The sequence below is a fragment of the Halichoerus grypus genome, chromosome 7, assembly GCF_964656455.1.
Source record: "Halichoerus grypus chromosome 7, mHalGry1.hap1.1, whole genome shotgun sequence".
Taxonomy (NCBI): Eukaryota; Metazoa; Chordata; class Mammalia; order Carnivora; family Phocidae; genus Halichoerus; species Halichoerus grypus.
Window position 1 is genome coordinate 22,551,696 of NC_135718.1, and position 23,223 is coordinate 22,574,918.

Sequence of the window (23,223 nt, forward strand, 5' to 3'; positions counted from 1 at the left end):
CCCCAGAGAAAGAGAACCAATAGGAGATCATATAGATATATAGATATTTTATATATACATGTGTGTGTGTGTGAGTGTGTGTGTGTGTGTGTGTGTATATTCATTATAAGGAATTGGATCACATGATTATGGAAATGGCAAGTCCAAGTCCCAAAATCTGCGAAGTGCCTTGGCAAGCTGGACGCCAAGGAGAGCTGATGGTTTGTTTCTAGTCCAAGTCTGAAGAGCTGATGGTGTAGTTCTGTCTAAAGGCCAGAAGGCTCAAAACCCAGGAGGATCCAGTGTTTCAGCATGAGTGTGAAGGCAGGAAAAAAGGCGAATTTCCAGTTTGAAGACAGTCAGGCAAAAAGAATTCCCTCTTGCTCAGGAAAGGGTAAGCCATTTTCTTCTATTGAGACCTTTAACATATTAGACAAGGCCCACCCACATTGGGAGAGCAATCTGCTTTACTCTGTCTACTATTTTGAATGCTAAGTTTATCAGAAACAACCCTCACAGAATCACCCTGAATAATGTTTGACCAAATACCTGAGCACACATGGCCGAGTCAAATTGACACATAAACTTAACTATCACAGGTAATATTAGGTTATATCTAAGTATAAATATTTATATTTATTGTATTAACTAAATATAGTTATATATTTGTGTGTGATAATGGTATTTTGGATGACTAAAAAAAAAGAAAACTTATTATTTAATTAATTATTTATTTATTTGTCAGAGAGAGAGAGAGAGAGAAAGCACAAGCAGGGAGAGCAGCAGGGGGAGAGGGAGAAGCAGACTCCCCGCTGAGCAGGGAGCCCGACACCACAGGGGCTCGATCCCAGGACCCTGGGATCATGACCTGAGCCAAAGGCAGATGCTTAACTGACTGAGCCACCCAGGCATCCGAAACCTTGTCTTTTAAAGATACATGATGTATGACATTTGTTTTAAAATGTTAAAAAAACAGGTGTTGAAAATGTTTGAAAGTGAATTAATGGAGGGCAGGGGTATTTATTATACTCTTTCCTCTCATTTGTATGTATTTGAAAATCCTGATCTTAAAACATGAGAAAGAGAAGAACTAAGGAAGGGAGGTAGGAGGAAGGGGGACGCCTCACTAGCAGGCCCGTCCCATTTGAAAATTGCTCTTCTCATTTCTCATGCCTGCTGCAGGACAGAGGTGAGGACATCCACATTTCCATTTGTGTGCTTCTGTATTTGAAATGTTTAAAAAGTTTTTTTTTTTAAAGATTTTATTTATTCATTTGAGACACAGAGATACAGAGAGAGAGAGAGCATGAGCAGGGGCAGGGGGAGAAGGAGAAGCAGCCTCCCCCCTGAGCCAGGAGCCCAACGTGGGGCTCAATCCCAGGACCCTGGAATCACAACCTGAGCCGAAGGCAGACGCTCAACCATCTGAGCCACCCAGGTGCCCCTAAAAAGTTTTTTAATTAAGAAAAAATTACCATAATAGCATATACTACTCTTCTAAAGGAGGGAAACAACACAGACTTTTGTACCCTCAGATGTTCTTATCTCTGTGGTTAGGGACTCCTAGAACTTTTGAATATAGGAATAAGCTGTGACTTATTTGTACTATAACATAAAACCCGAGGAAAATACAAATGACATTTTTACAGCAGTGGGTCAGTGAGGCTTTCAGCATGCAGCACCGTGGGAAACCAGAAAGGGGGCTGCTGAAATGAGTACACTTAATGGTGAAGGAGCGCCGGAGAACTGAGTTTTACTACTTACATGTACCAGCATGTTTAGACATTGTAAAGGGCACTGGGAACCCCTAATGCTAGTCTCTGTTTTTTTTTTTTTTTTTTTCACTAACTCAGTCAGTCAAGGAAGTTAGATCATTTTCTCTTTGGTATTGATGAGGGGAGGTCCCAGTACAGAGAGGTCTAAATTATTCCACATGCTACTCAAGTCACTGGAATAAGGCAGAGTGTAGGCAATGACCCTCACTCTTCAGTATATTGAGAATACACACACACACACACACACACACACACACACACACACACATTTTAGGCTACCCTTAAATAAGTTTCCCCATTCCTTTGGTAAACTTAGTATGTGAAATTCAAGTAAACCCTGACTCCTATAAAATAAAACATCAGAAATGATTAAATCATAATAAATTATCCAATGGGATTTTTTCATCTATGCCCTATAAAATTAAAATTTCAATTAAAAATGTGATTCAGCAGGGGCTCCTGGGTGGCTCAGTCGGTTAGGATGCTGCCTTCGGCTCAGGTCATGATCCTGGGGTCCTGGGATCGAGCCCCACATCCGGCTCCCTGCTCAGCGGGGAGCCTGTTTCTCCCTCTCCCTCTGCCTGCCACTCTGCCTACTTGTGCTCTCTCTCTATCTGTTGAATAAATAAATAAAATCTTTTAAAAAAAATGTGATTCAGCAATAAGTGTTCAGATAGATAAATGTTTGTCAATGCAGTGATGTTTATTAATCACAGAATCACAGGATTATTCCCTAGGGCTCACCTCCACTCTCGGAGTGTTGTTCATATAAGTGGGTATTACATGATAGCATCGGACCCAAAAAAATTTTTGTTAAGTTACCACATCTGCTGGTTTCATCTGTTCCATTCAGACTTTTTCCAGAAAAGCATCCACAGCAGTGAGTGAGCTTGTGTAAAGAAGAGAGATAAATTCCAGCCGTCAGCAGGGAGGATGAATGCCTTGCTCTCAAAAGCAAGGTGCTCACAGGTGGAGGAGTGATCACCCTCACAGGGCCCTGCGGGCTAAAGGTCGGGGGAAGGGTATGAATAGTAACCCCACCAATGGGCATATTGCCTCCCTATACATTCTGCATTAAGGACAAGAAGACCCTTAGCTGGTACAGGTGGCTGAAATCATCTTCAAAGAAGACTTCATCCCATCAAATTCCTATTTACTGTGTTTGTAGACAACTCAAAAGTTGGCAAGAGGTAAAGTATAGATGAAATTAGAAAAGAATGCAACGTCCCTCCAGCCCTTCACCCCAGAAGCCCTTGGCTGTGTGTGGACTCAGTGGCATTTCATGAGCACAGACTCAGTTTTTAATGTTGTAAGCACTCTACTGCTGCCATTGAACGTTGAGCTTTTCACTTAAAAATATTTAATTATGAAAGAAATATATACATATGTTTTCTGTTTAAAAAACCAATTTAGGGGCCCCTGGGTGGCTCGGTCATTAAGTGTCTGCCTTCGGCTCAGGTCATGGTCCCAGGGTCGTGGGATCGAGCCCCGCATCGGGCTCCCTGCTCGGCAGGAAGTCTGCTTCTCCCTCTCCCACTCCCCCTGCTTGTGTTCCCTCTCTCGCTGTCTCTCTCTCTGTCAAATAAATAAATCTTTAAAAAACTAATTTAGATCATCACTCCCTATCCTGCCCCCTTTTCCTGCACAACTGTGATCTCTTTGGTATGCATGCTTCCAGACACTTTGCATTTGTCAGCAAATAATTATGCTGAGAAAAATATACAAAATTAATTTGGGAGGTTGTTCTTACATTTCATTTCCTACTAGATATATTATTTTTCTATTTTGCTTTTCATTCAGAAATATGTCTTAAACAACTTTGTAAGACAGAGTATATAGGGCTATCTTCCATCTAATTTCTTTTAATTTGAGAGTATTAAGGCACCTGGTATTGCTTCGTCATCCCCTGTCATGGACATTTGGGTTATTTTCTATTTTTACCTGCTATAAACATTGTTGCAATTAACATCGTCGTACCATAATAATTGTTATAAAAACACACAAAGATAATTGGATTCTCTTTTGGCAATTAGAAGTGTTTCTGCTAACTTGTAAAGCAAATCCCACCCAGCCAACTGCTTTCTTCTTAGACCTGAGGATCCAGGCACGCCAAATATTTCCCCAGAAGGATTAAAACACTAGCTTCTGGCTCACAGACTGCCAGGAGTCCCACACATTACAGATTCATTTGTATTAACTGCCATCCTCCTTTAAAATACAAATGCCAGTGGATTCTATAAGGGAAAGCTGAGTGGGATTTCCCAAAGTAAAGTAAGGAAGGTCACTTCAGGCAGAAGGAGTAAGAGATGATCAGGCTGAAAGGGTCACCTGCTGCCAGTGTCTGCAAGTCGACGGTAGACTAAGGAGCCACCATGCACCCTCAGTCTCTCCCCTGTCAGCTTTAGCCATCTGTGGGCATCCCATGCTCTATTAGTACTGATCCTATATTGGCATCAGGCCGGGATGAAGTACAGAGGAATCACAAGGGCAAGGTCAGCCTGCGAATGAGAGCATCCGTCTGTTGTACTCCCCAGGCGCCCCTCTTGCTTCACCACACCCCTTCCAGCAGAGCCCACGGTGCAGACATGCATCAGAACTTGAACTTTTGAAAGGGCCTATTGAACGACTGCCCCTTGTCAGTGAAGTTTAACAAGCAAATCTCCCAGCAGCACCTTCTGAGAGTTTAGTTCAAAGCATGCAGGTGAACCTTCCTTTTCCTTTTATTTTTTGTAATACCTCACTTTATAAATGGTTATGGTTGCCTTCACAGTCACCTTATTACCCTGGTATATATAACAGTGTCCACAGGTTTGCTTACTTCACCAGAATGGAAAAAATCTAGCATCGGTTGTTATTATGCCTAATAGAAATAATATTTTTGGGAGACGCCAAAATTTTTATCAGCATTTCTGTATAGACATGAACAGTCACGCAACTTGTTTTAGTTCTTGGCTAGGTCTTAGAAAAGAGAGTTGGAATAAGAGCTGAAATTAGTGCAAAATATTCTTCCAGGAGGCTGGCGCTACCTGTCCTTAGTCCTCAGTCCTTGGTCCAGCGGCGTCTGATTTCTAAGGTTCACACCATGGAACCACATGTGAGCAAAGTTCTTCCATGTTCTCCAGTGTAAGCTCCCTGCCTCTTTTCACCCTTTGCCCTCACACCTTCCCCACACCGGTCCATGGAAAGCCAGGAGGCTGATACCGAGGCCACAGCCTGTTACGGGCAGGAAAGGAAATATAATGGGGTTGTTTTGTCTGGTGAAAAAGAGAGGTATTTTAGAATGAAACAAGTAAGGGTTTTAAATGACTTCTGCCATTTACTGTTATCTTAGCAAGCGGCTTCCTTTCTTTGAGCCTTCACCTCTTACCTATAAAATTTTGCTATCTGCTCTTGACACCTGCTTTGACTTAAACGTGGCACTGTATATAAAGCATGTAGCCCAGTACATAGCAGAGAGTAGTCACTTTGCAAAATGCAGATACCATCACCAATAGTCATCATCTAAGGGCTCCTTTGGAGTGAAGTAAAGAAGAGGGGAGACATTGTTTTATTGTGTATCTATAGTCCTGACATTTATTTGACCCTTAATAATCACTGCAGCACTGAGATCTAGGACATATTTAATCTAAGGCCCTGTTTGTTTGTTTCTTTTTTCATCTGTAAAACAAATGATCCCCTGCATACACTCATAAAGTCACATGATTAAAAACTATTAGGCATCAAAACATGTGTGTCCCTCTCCACCACTCAAGGCAGATAACACATTTACCTGATGAGTGAAAAAGTTCCTTTTGTCCAAATAGAATGAAATCAGTATTCATTCGTGTATTTTCTTGCATTTTAGTGCTGAAATTACCCTAAATTTGTTTCTCTTTGTTTCTCCATCTGTGTCTATAAATATCTCTGTTTGCACACACACAAAGCACGATCTCTAGTTGTACTTATAGATGGTTAAATCTTGTTTATACAGTTTTGGATCCAGGGAACATGCTGCAAATTTAAGTTGCTAAATTAACTAGGACATTGCTTGTTTCATGCCAACCGTAAAAGATTCTGTAAATATAAAATAAAGTGGGCATTGGGCTGGTTTATTATAAGAAACCAAGATAATCTTCTCAGGGGACAGATTTCTTCTTGCTATTAAGCTAGAGATATTTCTAGATGTGTTAAAAAAGAAGTATGTGTATAGAAATTTCTGTCTATGGGGTTTCTTTTGAGAAGCCATTAATCCCTCCTAAAAGAATGTACAATGACAGCTCTTATTGTTCCTCAGGGTTAGTTTCTTAATATACTATGAAGATATTTACTCAGGAGGCTTAAAAATTTTTAGCTTTAATTTTAGCATTAATTTTTAACATTAATTCAGTATCTATGAAAGAACATTTAGTGGGTCTAGGAAAAAATATATATATACCTAAATTCTAGCAAAATAGTAATCTCCATACTATCAACATACATTTGGAATGTTTTAAAAATGCTTTCTAGGGCACCTGGGTGGCTCAGTCATTAAGCGTCTGCCTTCGGCTCAGGTCGTGATCCCAGGGTCCTGGGATCGAGTCCCACATCGGGCTCCCTCCTTGAGGGGAAGCCTGCTTCTCCCTCTCCCACTCCCACTGCTTGTGTTCCTGCTCTCACTATCTCTGTCTCTGTCAAATAAATAAATAAAATCTTTAAAATAAAAATAAAAAATAAAAAAATAAAAATAAATAAAAATAAAAATGCTTTCTAGAAACATACTCTTTTCTGTATCAGCCACGAGAACATTAGACCCCAGCTAACCTGCCATTCATTGCCCTAGAGTTGCTATTTCCAGGGGCTTTGAGGGTTGTCTGTGGTCTTTTCCCAGATGACCCCACTCCTGTGCCTGGAGGCGATTTTGATGTTCAGTCTGATCTGCTCAGCAAGATTTGTCAGTGTGCATCGTGGAGAATAATCAGTCTGAAAAGTGGTGCATGTGTTTACAGTCCATAGAAAGGAAACCATTTGCATAATTTACAGATTCAACACAGCAGGGGCCCGTGTGGAGGTTCTCCAGCAAAGAGCCATGCAGTGTCACAGCAGACACTCAAGAAATGTTTGTGGCTATGAAGTTGACTCTTTAGAGCACCTTGCTTAGATATGGTTTTCCATATTTTCATGGGATGACATTGGGGTCAGGGATTGAAGAAGAAGGTGAATGTCGCTATGTGGAGACCTAGATCCTCATGTAGCTGTTGTTGCCCATGTCAGTGGTGTTGGCTATTCTCATCCAGGTGGTATGGCACAGTGGCAAGAGACACCAAACTCAGTCCAGAGGCCCAGAGCTGCTAATCACCTCCCATGTTACCTTGGCAAAATCTAAAGTCTGTGTGCTTTTACTTATGTGAAAAATGGAGGGGTCGTATTGGATGATCTCTGCTATCCCTTCAGACTCTGACATGTCCATGACCAGTTTTGAATGACTCAGTATTAGGATTCCTAGGACTGTGGGTGCTAAAAAAGAAGGAAAATTTCTTTATATAAATTAGTTGTACAACTCGTTGACTCAGATTGTGGATTCCATGAGTCATTCTCATGATTCTTGATTTTAAGTCATTTAGTTTATTGTGGCCATATGTCCCATTTCATCAAGTTGATATTCAAAATAAAGTCACATTCCATTTACTAGTCAGAATAAAAGACTTGTGCTTCCACCCTGCTTAATACAAGGAAAAATTTTTCCCTTCACCTAGTCTCTTCCTGGTCTCCTAACCCCAAGGTTGCTTACTCACTTTAAAGGATAAGTCCTGAGAACAGTTCCTTTGAAGAGAGAAACTCTTAGAACCTGCTCAGTCAGCCATGGAACCACATCCTTTCTGAATGTTAAGGCTGTTACAGGTGTTAAGTTAAGGTGTTAAGGCTACTACACAGGGTTTTCGTTGTTGTTGTTGCTGTTTTTGAAACATGGGCACATTGGGTCTAGGAAGATTTTAAGTCTTAGTCATACTCTGTAGCCACAGCTAGTCCCCTTCTCTATCCCTAAGCCTTGCTCCATTATTTGTTTTGTTGAGGGTTGTAACACAGCGCTTTTCCCTTGAAAGCAAAGGCACGTTGTACGATCCAAGAAAGTAAAACATTTAAATTCTTCACATTGTGAGCACAAACGAGGGACACCATAGCTCAGTGACAGTAAGACCTGCTTCGCTTCAAGAAGACCTACAGTCCCAGCTCTAACTTGGTCATGACGTGTGATAACTACTCTAAAACGGCAAGAGACAACTTCACAGAGAAACATGTATTCTAATCTGATTTTTAAAGAATGAATAAAAGCTTGACAGGAGGAAAGAACATCCCAGAAAGAATGAACAGCACAGGAAAAAAGAAGGCATGCAGGTTTGAGTATGGCCTAGGCTCAGAAAGCATGTTGGGAAAGAGCTGAAACTGGAAAAATGCACTGAGGAGAGATTGCGGACTGTATTTAAAACTTCAACCTGACGCTCTTTGAATAATCCCATGGGAAGTTGTGAATGCATCTAAGAAAGAATTGACGTGGTCCGATTTGATCTTAAGGTTATCTTGGCAATAAGAGTGCCACTTCTATTTTCTGGGAACTTGCTGTATAATAGCAAGTTGATGTTTAATGCTTTAAATACTAACTTTTTAACTAATTACTGATATTTTAGTATTTATTAAGTTTCTAACAATGTGCCAGATTTCAGGCTAAGCCCTTTTCAATGCAGCATCTCATTTAATCCTCCCAAGAATGTTATTGAAAAGATTCTGTAATTGTCCCTATTTGATAGGCAGAGAACCCAAGCATTAGAGAAAGGTTGGGTAACTGCCCAGGTTCATACAGTAAGTACCTGAATACTCAGGCAGTTTGGTTCTACAACGCTAGTTTTAACCACCAGGGCAGTGGTCTTTAATTCTGGATGCACACAAGAATCACCACGGGAACTTAGAACAAAAACAAAAACACACTCAATAAAATCATAACATAATTAATTCTCAATTAAATCAAGACCCCTGGGAGCAGGATCTTGACATCCATTTGTTTTAAAAGTTCTGGCAAGTGAATCTAAAGGACAGACAGGGTTGCGATCTACTGAGCTAGACTATACTGTCACCTTAACATACAGTGGATAGTCATAAACATCCATATTCCACCACCACCCCCAAATCACAAGAGAAACCAAAAAAACTATGAAATAACAAAATCACAGACTATGAAGTCCTTCATGGCTTTTTTCCAGTTTTACACTCACAAAGAAAAACTATGGCCTTGATCTGTGTTAAGACTGGCAGGAAGCGCAGAAGAAAAATCAAAGAAGGTGGGGTAAAAAGGAAAAGGTGACAAAGGGGTTTCGGGATGGGAAGGAAGAGAATGGTTGAAGTTGGGGCTGTTGAAGTAATAAGACACTATCTACTGATGAGCGGTCGGTAATATCAAAGGCACATTTGCAGAATGTTTCCTTTTCAGTAATTGTACAAAGATTCCCTTGCCATTACAAAGCACTTTTCTTCTTGGTGAACTGAAGAATGCTTTACCAACTAAATGCATCCCAGTAATATTCAGAGCTTAGGTCCAACATAATCATAAGTTGCCTTGTTATTATGGAGGTAGCAGCCCCATTTAATAACATATTAAATGCATTATTCATTTATGTAACTCAGACCCAGGGACAGCTGCTGGGATGAAAATAGAACCATTCTGTAATGCAAAAAGCAGGTGTGTGCTTACTTGAGTAAATGAACTCTGTATTTCTGCACACAATTTTCTTCTAAATTTCAGGGACAGGTCTGGCAGGGCTAATGTGATGCCATTTTCATCCAGGAAATAAAATGGTTTCAGAATGCTTTTTAATGAGCGTTTTAAAAAAATTACCAACAGTCTTCTCTGTGGCAGAATCCCAGGGGGGGATGGATTCGTGCTTAGGATTTAAGCAGAACTGTTGCTGCAGGATTCAGGAAAGCCCGAGGCAATGATTGGTCAGAAGAGCGACAGACAAAAGGAATGTTCTCTAGCTGATGATGCTGGTGGTGATGGTGAGCCCATGCCTCCAGAGCCGCTCGCCAAGACAGAGTCACAGGTGGGCTTGGATGCTGAGTGATTAAAAATCATAAGCTACCTTTAGTTTGCATGGTGCCTTGCCCCTGAAACACGCAGGGAGTTTCTGATGCCCAAACTCACTGGGGTGCCGTAATTACTATGTGATATTGCTGGTCATTTTCTTGCTACCATTGCTGGTACCAGAATGTCAGCATTCTCCAGTGCTGGCACCTTTTTTTTTTTTCCTTCTCTCCCACCTGCCATTATTTTCTCTGTTAATCAGCATGCACTTATAAGCACCTCCAATGGATTTACTTAAATAGTAGATGGAATGATGTTAAACATGCTCAGGCTTGATAATGACCAATGGAATGAGTAGGGATCCTAGTGCAAGAGCAGAGAGTTCCAGGCTGCCTGAAGGGCTGGGTGCTAACTCCTTAGTTGCTGGATTGTGAAGAGAAGCAGGGACTCCAAAGATAAGGATTAGTCACAGCTGGTTCATGAGGGAGGTGCTTGAAAGGTTTGGGGGCAGTAGTAATAACCAACTGCTGTGCAGATATTTGAACACTTAAAATGGAACAGTCATCCCACTGTGGACCTCCTGATTATCAGCTTTGCATGTCCCCAGGGACAAGGATGCCCTCAAGGAACTTAAAGTTCATAGTCACACGCAGGAAGACAATCATACAAGGCAGAAATGGGTTCCTATCAATAAATCCTAAGGATCCTTTAAGAGTTTAGAGGAGAGACAATCTCATTCCATTTAAAGAGGCAGTACAGTAGTAGTAAAGAGGATATTCTAGAGACAAATTGTCTGGGGTCCTGACTGGGTGATCTTGAGAAAACTGGTTAACTTCTATGAATCTTAATTTCTTCATCTGTATGTTGAGAATAATAATAATACCTTCCTTAAGCAAAACTGTTCGGGATATTTTGAAGATAAATGACAAAAGTCATGTTAAGAACTTAGCACAATGGCAAATGTAGGAAGTACTCTCTACATATGAACTTCTTACTATTTCAATTACTATTTTACTATCACAGGAAGAGACAGAAGAGAGAAGCTCTAACTTAAAGTGGAAGTTTTAGGCAGCTGATAGAGCATGTAGGGAGATATAGAAGCAGGAAGAGCAAAAGAAAATAAGTACTTTCAAGAGGCTTGAAAGAGAGGTTTGACTAGGGCAGATGAGCTTTCTGGTGAGAAAGAATTCAGAGATGTAGTTTAGTTAGCTTGTGGAGGGCTTCATGGACAAGGTTATGGGATTTATGACTTATCCTAAGGACATTTGGAGGCCGTGAAGGTTATAAACAGGTAGGAGAAATAATATTAAACAAAAATAACTGGCAACACTTCATAAGCACTTGCTAATCATCAGGGTTGTTTTAAATACTCTGTGTACATTAATCCATTTAATTTATACAATTACCCTATGAGGTGAATTAAATATTAACAATTGACCTTGTAGTGATCCATAGAATTCAGAGTACTTTCCCAGACAGTATTTAATTTGACTTTCTCAACCATGCTCTTAGGTGGTTGAGCCCAAGACTCAGGGACAGAGGAAAGGATATTGGCCAGATTTGAAGGGGTTGGAAGAGTATAGTTTGCAGGTCATATGTGACACACTGCCAATATCTGTAAATAAAGTTTTACTGAAACCCAGCTGTCTCCATTCTTTTGTGCATTATCTATGTCTACTTCTATGCTACAAAGAATTGATTACTTGTGACAAAGACCATATAGCTGGCAAAGCTAGACCATTTCCTGTCTAACCCTTTATATTAAAAGTTTCTCAACTTCTGGTCTAGGAGAGTGGAAAGATCTTAGACTTTGCTTCCACTTTGAGCTTTACCACTCTAGGTAAGCAGGCTTGGGGAGTCTGATATATGAGTATTCAGAGTGGTTACTGTGGACCCCACTCAAAAGGATGATGAACAGATAACATTGAAGCTTAAAGTCTTAAAGATGAGTTGTCCTAAAACCACAGATTCTAATTTATTATGAATCTGATAAATTGCATAGGACAAATTTGTAGAATGATCTTTTTTTTTTTTTCCTATTAAAGCTAAAATAAGAAGAAATAAGCAAAAGAGGAGGGAAGATTTACTCAATATGCAGACTGGTCTCCTTAATAGGAGTTTTCAATAGTTAGCCAATATAGTCCCTCATAAAATATTGAATAAAAACTATTAAATTTAGTCAACATTCTGTATAAAACTCTTACCATAGCGTCCTCTGTGCGGCTAATGTTAAATTACATAATCCATAACAATCTTTGTCTGAATCGCAAATTCCCTTGCAATCTATAGTACTCATTCTAACCCTCAGTTATCTAGTCTTTAAAGTGTCTCCTGGATTATCCACATATATCACTTCAAGATTATAAACATAGTGAGGGCCAGGACCATGCCTTCTACTGCTGTGCATTTCCCACAGCTCTGAAGTGAAATGATTCATTGAGTGACTGAATAAAAGAATTCCCTTAAAGTGCTAACAATAGGTACAGTATGTTACTATGATGATTTGTCTTTCCGTTGGGTGCTTTGTATGAATTAGCTCTAGTCCTCATAGTGCCGTGAAGTGTAGTTCTTCATAGCCCTCTGGGCTACACGGTAATAGGTCCAGCTTAAAAAATGGGGAGTGATCCGAATTGTAATGAGCTGGATTACCACTTGAGCTTTTCTCCATGTAGGTATAGGAAAGTCGTTTCCAATAACTGCACGGACGGAGTGAGAGAACAGTACACCGCCAAACCGCAGAAGTGTCCTGGGAAGGCCCCGCGGGGGCTGCGCATCGTCACTGCGGATGGAAAGTTGACAGCAGAGCAAGGGCACAATGTTACCCTCATGGTGCAGCTGGAAGAGGTAGGACCAGATCCCCAACCACTTTATCTTCTGGGGTCAGTGATTTTTCGTAGGAAATCAGATTTGGTGTACGTGTGTTTTTGTTTTAATTTTTTTTTTCATTTTAAATGTTGTTGACATTTTTAATTTTTTTCTACTTTTGGCTCCTTGGTTTGTTGTTGTTATTGCTCTTATTTCCCCTTCCTCAACTATTCTCATTTCACTGCAAGCTGTTCTTCACTCTTGCTTAATATATCATTTCTTGGAAGTTCTTTTTGGATTTAACTGTGCCTCATTGGCATTTCCAGCCCAAAGTTTTCTCAGAATACATTAATGGTATTCCAAAAATAATTTAGCACACACACATGTTCAGCCTAACAGATACTGATGCTGTCTTCCTCTTTCAACCTGACGTCTTGGCTTTTCTTTTCCAAAGGCAGCATGCTGGTCATACCTAAAACACTAAGGCTAATCTAAATATAATTGAGTATACTTTCTTTGGTGATTGAACGTTTTTAATTTTGTAGCATCTCAGTGATATCATTATGAGCATCAGTGACTGACAAATTATGGTTATCTGAGATTTCTGAATATTTAGATAGTGGATAAGATAATTTATACCATGTATTTTTAAATATGCACAAGCATTTTTATCATCTTATAAATGAAGATGTTCTCTGAAGGATAAACAATTTCATTAAATGATCTCAATTATCAAGCCAGACAGTCCTGCCTTCAGCCAGGTCTTCTGAGTATTAAAATATGGGCAGCACTGTGCTAGGCCTTGTGAGCACAAAAGGATTTAAAAAGTTAATGATACCAGGATTAAGACCTCCATCATTGACTTCCAGCTTCTTCTGATAGCTCAGTGGTTTTCAATCTTTAACATGAATAAAAATTACCTGGTGAACATGTTAAAACAGTTTTCCAGGCCCCCTCTCCAAAGATTCTGATTCAGTAGGTTGGGTGGGGCCCAAGAATATGCATTTATAATAAGACTATAGGTTATGCATTGTGCTCCAAGAATAAACAGAACAAAACAAGAGCAAAGGCAAGGGGGATAGAGTAGCCTTTAGAGGCTCTGAGTGTGACTTGAAAGGGAAAAGATGAAGCATTTAGGATTACTTTGTCAGGATTGATCAACATTGTAGGTATTTTAATTCCTGTAGGAAAGACAACTGTGAAATAATGAGTTTGAAATTCTGGCTCAGATGATGCTGATGCTTCAAGGACCGCTTAGAGAACCATCCCTCTAACCTAATACTCCTTTCTGTTATCTCCTTAATAAGTGCCTTTCAGCCATACCCAATCTCCTAAATACAAGGTTCCCCAAAATTCTTCAGCTGGAAGTAGAAAGATACAGACCAATTTAGGCCAATTGGAGTTGCTCACATTTCATAGAAATAAAATCTTTAGGCTTCTGCCTGAGGCTATGACATATTAGCTTGCAGAAAATCAAATATATATGTATATATTTAGAGCAGGAGTGAGATTCTGAGAGAGACAAAGAGAGACATAAGGAGGAAGAAGAGCATGAGAGCATTGTCATGAAGATTTGGGCAAACGGAACCCTTTTCCTCAGAGATGGGAAATTCATTGTAGCGGTCCAACAATTCATACTGTATTTGCCCTCAGGGACTTTGCCAATTCATACATCACACTGTAGAAGAGGTCAGGTTTCAGATTCCCAGTTAGAAGGCCAGACAGAAAGTCTTCGCTAAACAACTGACAGTAGGCTCACAAGGCTGCGAAGATAAAAATTGACTTCAGGTCAGATCCCAGAGAGAAAGGAAGCATAGAGAAGTAGCACCATATTCTGTGCATTTTTTCTCTCTGAGCTGTGTGGCAATATCTTAAGTGATACAAGCAAAAGTCAGGTATAGTTTTTAGAAAGTATTACATTTTGAGGAAATAAAAATTAGAGCTCAGGGACTATTAAGAAGGAAAGCCCTGGTGAATAATACAACACTAGATTCTTGAGACTCTTGGAAAGCTCCATCCTAGGAGTGAGGACACCCCAGAACTAGATCAGGTTCTCTAAATGCTGAAACCCAATCTGGAATTATTTCAGTCTCTGAAGGGGTTAGAGTGATTTTCCCCCACTCTAAATCTGCCAGAAGCTAAAATGAATCCTCTTTAGAGGAAAATAATATAAATCAGAAGCCTTACCTATATTTTTTCATATAAAATATTGGGTTTTTAATTTAAAATATTACATATATATCAAGAAACAGGACCAGGAGGAGGAAAACATCAGAAAAAAGAACAGTTGTCTGAGATATGATTAATATGTTCATGAATATAGGTCAAGACAGAAAATGCAACCCTCCATCAGTCATCAGTAGGAGGCAGTAACAAATGGAAGTTGTAGAAATAAAGGTATAATAACTGATATTAAGGGGCACCTGAGTGGCTCTGTCAGTTGAGCCTTGGAGTCTTGGTTTTGGCTCAGGTCATGATCTCCTGGGTGGTGGGATGGAGCCCCAAGTCAGCTCCACACTCAGCAGGGAGTCTGCTTGAGGATTCTCTCTCCCTCTGCCCCTCCCCTCCCATCTCTCTCAAATAAAAAATAAATCTTTTTTAAAATAACTGGTATTAAGAAGTTAGGTGGGTTGACAGCCAACTGAACCCAGATGGATAGAGAATCAGTTAACTGGAAGAAAGGACAGTTGGAAGTATAACATTTGAAACATAAGAGAGAAAGGATAGTAGAGAAAAGAGTAAGAAGAGACACGTGGAAAACAGGGAAAGGGCCAACACATGTAATTGGAGGCTTAGAGGGGAGAAGGAAGATAAGGAGACAGAATCCGTTTTGAAGGGATAATGTCTAAGAATTTTCCCAAACTGACAAGAGGTATCAGTGTATCAATGTTGATTGGAAAGAATCCACAAACCCCAAGCAGGATATATATAAGGAAAAATATGTACTTAGGTATCATATTCAAACTATTGAAATCAAAAAACAAAAAGAAAAATTTAAAAGCAGTGCATAAGAAACTAGAATGACATCTTTGAAGTGCTGGGGAAGAACACAAATGTAGAGGTAAAATAGAGACATTTCTCAAACAGAAACCAAGATGAGTCATATAAGATGATTTCTATAAAAAGAAACACTAAAGGTAACTCTTCAGGCATAAAGAGAATGAACCCAGATGAAAGCACAATAGTGGAAAGAATGAAGAGCAAGAAAGAGGGCATATATGTGGGTAAATTGAAATTAATAATAACTTTGCAGACCAATAATGATAATCCATTGTGGGTTTAAATACATATAGAATTAAAATACATGACAACAATAATTCAGTATGTATTAAATGGAGTAAAAGTGTTTTAAGTTCCATGAAATGTCTGTGAAGAGATAGAAGTACTAATTTATATTAGATACCAACATGCCCAGAATATGTGCTTTAATATCTAGAGAAACAGCTAAAAGAATAGAGAATATTTAACTATCAAGCTATTGGCAGGGAACTGGAATAATATTAAATGTGCCTCATTAATACGAAAAAAGGCAGGAAAGAGAGAAAAAGGATCCTACTGACAGTTGAGACTAATAGAACAGATACTGAAATGGTATATATAAACCCAAATATTATCATTAATTACATAAAATGAATAATTAGTGATTTTTGTGGCTTGTGTAGGAAGTCTGTGTCTAACCCAAGATTGTGAAGAAATTGCACCACAGGTTTTTTTCTTTAGCTTTCACATTTAAGTCTATAATCTATCTTGAATAAAACCAAGGTTTAGGTATGTTTTTCCATTTGCATATTCAGTTGACCCAACACCAGTGAAGGACAAGTCTTTTCACACTGACTTGCTATGAGTCTTTGTCATAAATCAATTGAACATATCTGTGTGGATCTACTTCTAGATACTTTATTTTGTTCCATTGGTTTTTATTTTTGAACCTGTGTTAATTGATAATTTAAAACACTTTTTTTTTTTTTTTTTTTTTTAGAGAGAGAGAGAGAGAGCATGGGAACAAGAGGTGGGGTAGAGGAGGGAGGGGCAGAAGGAGAGGGATAGAGAATCTTAAAGCAAGCTCCACTCCCAGTGCAGAGCCCAACATAGGGCTTGATCTCATGACCCTGAGATCATGACCTGAACCAAAATCAAGAGTTGGACACTTAACCAACTGAGTCACCCAGGTGCCCCTAAAATACATTTTAATTTCTCTAGATTCAGAGTTAGCCTAGATAAAAATTCTCTGAACCAATAGAAGATCATACATACATATATATATATATATATATATATATATATATATATTATATATATATATATGTGTATGTATATATATATGTGTGTGTGTGTGTGTATATACACATATATATTATACATTATATATAATTATATATAATACGCTTTATAATAGCATAAAAACAGTGCATACCTACAGGAAAACCTAACACCTTATTTTCAATATCTCTACCCAGAAAACTACAACACATTTGGAAAAAATTTTAAAAAACATAAATGTATGGAGAGATATACCATGATTGTGGATTGGAAGATGCAATATTACGAAAAGATGCCAATTTTCCCCACATTGATCTTATATTCAAGGCAATTTCAGTAAAATCTCCAGCATATATGTATGGGTTAAAATTGACATGATCATAAATCATATGAAAAAGCAAAGGCTCAAGAATAGCAGAGATAATCTTTTTTTTATTGTTATATTAATCACCATACATTACATCATTAGTTTTTGATGTAGTGTTCCATGATTCATTGTTTGTGCATAACACCCAGTGCTCCATGCAGAACGTGCCCTCTTTAATACCCATCACCAGGCTAACCCATCCTCCCACCCCCTCCCCTCTAGAACCCTCAGTTTGTTTTTCAGAGTCCATAGTCTCTCATGGTTCATCTCCCCCTCCGATTTCCCCCCTTCATTCTTCCCCTCCTGCTATCTTCTTTTTTTTTTTTTCTTAACATATATTGCATTATTTGTTTCAGAGGTACAGATCTGTGATTCAACAGTCTTGCACAATTCACAGCGCTCACCATAGCATATACCCTCCCCAATGTCTATCACCCAGCCACCCCATCCCTCCCACCCCCCACTCCAGCAACCCTCAGTTTGTTTCCTGAGATTAAGAATTCCTCATATCAGTGAGGTCATATGATATATGTCTTTCTCTGATTGACTTATTTCGCTCAGCATAATACCCTCCAGTTCCATCCATGTCATTGCAAATGGCAAGATTTCATTCCTTTTGATGGCTGCATAATATTCCATTGTATATATATACCACATCTTCTTTATCCATTCATCTGTCGATGGACATCTTGGCTCTTTCCACAGTTTGGCTATTGTGGACATTGCTAACAAAGATAATCTTAAAGATGACTCCCCAAACTGGATGGCTTATATTATCAGATATCAAGATTTATTATAAAGCTACAGTAATTAAAAGTGTGGTGATATATATATATCCTACATACACAAGCTAATTAAGAAAGGGACTAGTGAGTCAAGAAACACACACACACACACACATATATATACGTATACACACACATACTCTTTATGACAAATGAGACCCTGTAATACAGTAGATAAATTATAATTTTTTCAATAAATGGTGTGATGACATCAAAATCCATGTGGGAATATATGAATCTTGATCTCTCTTAACACAAAAAATAATTCCAACTGGAATAATTTTGAAAGATTAAAGTGTTTAAAGGAAAATGCAGAAGAGTATCTTCACGAACTTGGGTTAGGCAGAGATTGTTTTAAAACAGAAAACAAAACCCACTATATATATATGGAAGAATACAGTTTGATTAGACTACATTAAAGTTAGGAATTTCTTTTCTTCAAAATATACTATTTAGAAAATAAAAAGAAAATTTAAAAAGCCCTGGAGGGTAAGAAGTTATTTGCAATACCTAATTTTAGTAAAGCACTCATACCCAGAAAAATATAAATGAATTCTACAAATCAGTAAGAAAAATTCTGGCCATGCAATTAGAAAATGCACAAATGACTTAACTGGACTTTTCAAAGAGGATAATCATATAGCCAATAAGCGTATGAAAAAATTCTCAGCATCACTGCTTATCAAAGGAATGCAACTTAACACTAAAATAAGATATTACTGAGGCACCAGGATGGCTCAGTCAGTTAAGCCTCTGCCTTCAGCTCAGGTCATGATCCCAGGGTCCTGGGATTGAGCCCCACATCGGGCTCCCTGCTCAGCGGGGAGCCTGCTTCTCCTTCTCCCTCTGCCTCTCCCCCAGCTTGTGCTCTCACTCTCTCAAATAATAAATCTTTAAAAAAATAAAATAAAATATTACTGTCTACCCATCAGAAGATATATATTTTAAAGTACAAGTAATATCAAGTGTTGTTGGAGCAACTAGTCATTCATACAATGGTGTTTGGAGTATAGATTGTTATCACCATATTGGAGATCTGTTTGACATTAACTACTAATCATTTTATCCTTCTGTGAATATACGCACAACCTATGACCCAGAATTTCTATTCCTAAGTATTCAGTCATCATAATGCATACAAATATGCACCAGAATGTACATAAAATAATGTACATAACAGACTTACTCATAAGAGGTCAAAACTGGAAACATTTATCAACTATACAAATGAGAAGTAAGTTACAGTATACTTATAAAATGGAATGCCATAGAACAATGAAAAAGAACAAACTATTGCTACCTACAAAAACTTGGATGAATCTTATATCTACTATTATGCTAAAGAAATCAGACTGAAAAAAATATGTATTGTATGATTCTATTTAATTAAACTTCAAAAGTAGGCAAAACTAGTTTATGATGATAGAAGTGAGAATAATAGTTACCTTTGGAGGGGAAGTGGCAGGGAGGATAAGGGGATACTGGAAACTTTTAAATTTTTGTTGATTAATGGATGCATTCATTTTGTAAAAAAATCAAGCTGTATATCTGATTTACATATTTTTGTTTATGTCTATTATGCTCAACAAAAAGCTTACTTAAAAGTCATTTGGGGAATTCAAATAGCATTGATTTGTACATTTTCTCTTTAGGTCTTTAGGGCAAAAAAGAAAAAAGAAAGAACACTTTGGGGACATTTAGGGAAAGATTTATTTTCTGAGCCAATCCTATACCCTGTGTCACCCTGCATAGTGAACGTGAAGTCCCCTTTCCCAGGGATATAAGGAACCTGGTTATGATAACTTACAAGAACATGATCTTTTGAAGCAGCAGATGTTTGTGCTGGAGCAGGCTTCAGAATTCAGATTTTTGTTCCATTTCTAAGAACATAATAGAGCAAGATCTGAAACAAGAACTCAGGCCTGGTTGGCTCTGACCTTTGTTCATCCCCCAGGGACATAGGCCAGGCTCTCCTCCAACCAACTTTGCTTTCGATGTAAACAAGATCATCAGGCATCTCAGATTTGGCTGAATGATGTGAGAACAGATGGGGGAATCTGGTTCTAAGATGTGTAAATTCATGCCTTCTGGGCGCAAGAAGTGAAAAAAATAACAAGTTAGTTCATTCCACGTGAGTGGGCAAAGCTACAACAGCAGGGAGGAAATCTGCTACCTTCAGCTGTCAGACCTGGCCCCTTGATGCTCTTGTCTCATGGTGCGGGGTACAAGCCGAAAAGACTGTCCCCACATCAAGAGGCCCTGGGGACCTCACATTCAACTGTGGGATCCTGTGCTGATGATTCACAAGCTCTCCGTACAGAAACAACCTGTTTCTCTATTAATCTTTGGATTATATACATAGGCATGGGTGGTGCATGTGATGAGCAATGCAAAATAAATGAAAGCAGAGTAGCTCTGAGAAGCTGGGGAGCCTTGAAATTTGACACAGTGATAACAATTCGGGTATCTAACACTGAGCATTAACTGTAGTCCGGTTTGTGAATGCTTTTTTGGATTGTCTCATTTAGATCCCAAGCCTATGAGAGTAGGTATTATTGTCCTCATTGCATTTTACAGATGGCCCAGCCAAAGCACAGAAAGGCAAAGTCACTTACCTAAGGTCACACAGCTACTTAAGTATCAAGTCAGGAGTCAAATCCAGGCTCTGCAGTATCCTGTCTTTTTATTACTTCTCTCTGGTGGAAGGAACCATTTCCTGGGGAAGAATTTCCCTAAGGCTCCCTAGTAACACTTCACTGGGGGGCAGGTAGTAACAAAGACCAAAGAGTAGAAAGAATAGGTAAAATTATCTATGCCCTAACCAGTCTGGCCTATAGCTGCTGTTATATTCCTAGACACTGATCAATATATAAAACATGATTTTCCTCCTGGATTTTCTGAGAATATTCATGACTTGTGATCAGTTCATTAAAAACCATTTCAGCAAAGAGAGATTCCAAATCTTCTCTAGGTTTTCTTCTCTTTGTAAAATTATATTTTTATTGAATGGCTTCCCTGTATCTGGTATTGTTTTATCTATTTTGAAGAATATCGGAAAACATAGGGTAAGAATGCAGAACTCTAGGACTTTGTCATCCATGTATGCCAAACTTCTCCAGAGTCTTGGGTATGATTTAGGCTATCAAATCCAAAACCAAAACAAACAAATACCTCGGACATATGCCATTGGCAATACATGGGGTCTGTATTATCCCCCCCAAAATCTCTGAGTCTACTTCTCATTTGAATCTGATGCTCCTAAATTTACTTAGAATATAATATTTGGCTCTTGCCACCATACCTAGTGCCAATTTTTCATAACAGTAGGGACATTAATGCCAAGCTTCTGATGCTCCTTGAGCAACAAGTCCTCAAGGTGCCAAAGGGACCAAGAGGTCCCCACTACATTCTGATCACTACACTACATTGTGATTAATGCAGAAGTAGGCATAAGATTCTCCAGGTTGGTATAATATTTTGTCATTTGGGCACCAAGGATTATGCCTGTGTGTCTCATGGCTTACTCATAGTTCTGCTGTCTCCCATAGACTTGTCTTCTCTCTGTGAGGTTGGGTTGGGTTGGGTTGGGTTAGGGACTGAGGCAGCACCCCTTTCTTTGTCCCCAGGTATGTTCTATGTAGGCACCATCTCCAGTGCATTCCAACTGAAGTGTGAGTGACCTGAGGAATCAACTGTCCCATGAAGTAGTTAGACATATGTGTTTGTTTCTTCTTCAACACATATTTTACTAAGTTCCAATTTTATATCATGTACTTTTCATTCAAGACATATTCATTTTGTGGAAATACATGTTTTAGGTTAACTAGGGCCTCCGCTGTATCAAGTTTTAAATAAAAAATCTAACTGCATGAAATAGAAAATTGTAAATATTTTATATTCATTCAAAACAAAAATAAAATTTAATTTACTGCATTATATTGTAACAGTATTTTTGGCTGCCCCGATTACATTATAAATATCATTAAGATACAAATCATGCCATGCCTGGTCCCAGCCCTAGCATCTCTTTTCACTGTGCCTAACACATTGATAGGAACTCAATAAATGTGTGTGGATTTGGATAGGCTTCCCCAAGGAGTGTAGAGATAAAGGCCGAACTTAAAAGGAAAAGACTCTTAAAATTTGAATAACACCCAAAACATGTTAAAGTCTTCATCTGAAATCTAAATTCCTTCCTTTATTCTATACTAATGCATGTCCTAATTCTAACATAAGGATATCAATGAAAACCTTGCTAAAATCAGAGCAAAGAAGAGAACTTCTTATTGCCGGAAGATAATCAAAGGCTAGATACACTGATGCTAGCTCGTAACTCCATGCACAATAGTATGTAACCGAGTCAAAATTTTGCCGATTTGACATAGGCAAGAAATGGAATCCTTTCCTACAAATAGCATGTGAGGCCACCCTCCAATTCTAAGAGACAGAAATAGCTCCTTCAAAATCCCAAAGCTTGGCTCACACCTCTTACTCAGGACCACATAAGTCTGTAGAAGCTTATGAAAAGCCCCATTGTCAAGAACTGCATCCCTGCTGTTTTCAGGGTTCTCTCCCAATGTACCGTAATGAAGGAACCTTCATCAGAAGCAACAAGGCAAAGGAGACCGTATTTCTTCCATCCCAGACTCCCTCGTCGTGGCTGATCCAAGAACACGTGTACACACACATGCACACCCTCTGCATTTATGCATCACTGTTTCCTTGAGGAAACAAAGGACAGTTGATCCAGAAACCAACCAAGAGGGGAGAGGAAGTGTCCGTAAAGGTATATCTACCTAGCCAAACATTTTCCTGGTACACCTGAATTTTAGGAAGCCGATCGAAAGTATTTTGCACTGAGAGCCAGGTATCCAATGAGGGGTGGCATCTCTCTGTCTGGAGACTTGCTGAAGATGAATGTTCTCTGGACCACTAATGAGCACCTAATGAGCCTATAGACTTTCAGTGCAATAACTAGGCTTCATGGAGAAATCCAATGTGAGGACCTGAAGGCACAGGATGGATGGCAAAGGGCCTAATCAGTCTTAAGAACTCAACAAAACCGATTTGGAAGGCATTCATTTGAGAGGACTGCTAGGCAGAAGTAGTGTCTGCATGTTACTGAAGATAATTAAATCTGTTTTAAACAGCTGTAAGAATAAAGAGATGCAATTCGCTGCATAATTTAAGACTTTTAAATTAAATCTGAGGCAAGGGACTAAA

The 23,223-nt window shown here is 38.9% G+C and overlaps 1 protein-coding gene across 5 annotated transcripts in view; it reads left to right on the top strand.

The window, feature by feature from the left end:
• Window positions 1-23,223, top strand: part of SORCS1 (sortilin related VPS10 domain containing receptor 1) — a 520,496-nt gene that overhangs the window by 416,642 nt on the left and 80,631 nt on the right. For all 5 annotated transcript variants that reach the window (XM_078077135.1, XM_078077131.1, XM_078077132.1 and 2 more), the window contains exon 18: window positions 12,456-12,627. In XM_078077135.1, the coding sequence (XP_077933261.1) occupies window positions 12,456-12,627 (172 nt within the window). The remainder of the gene's footprint in view (window positions 1-12,455; window positions 12,628-23,223) is intronic.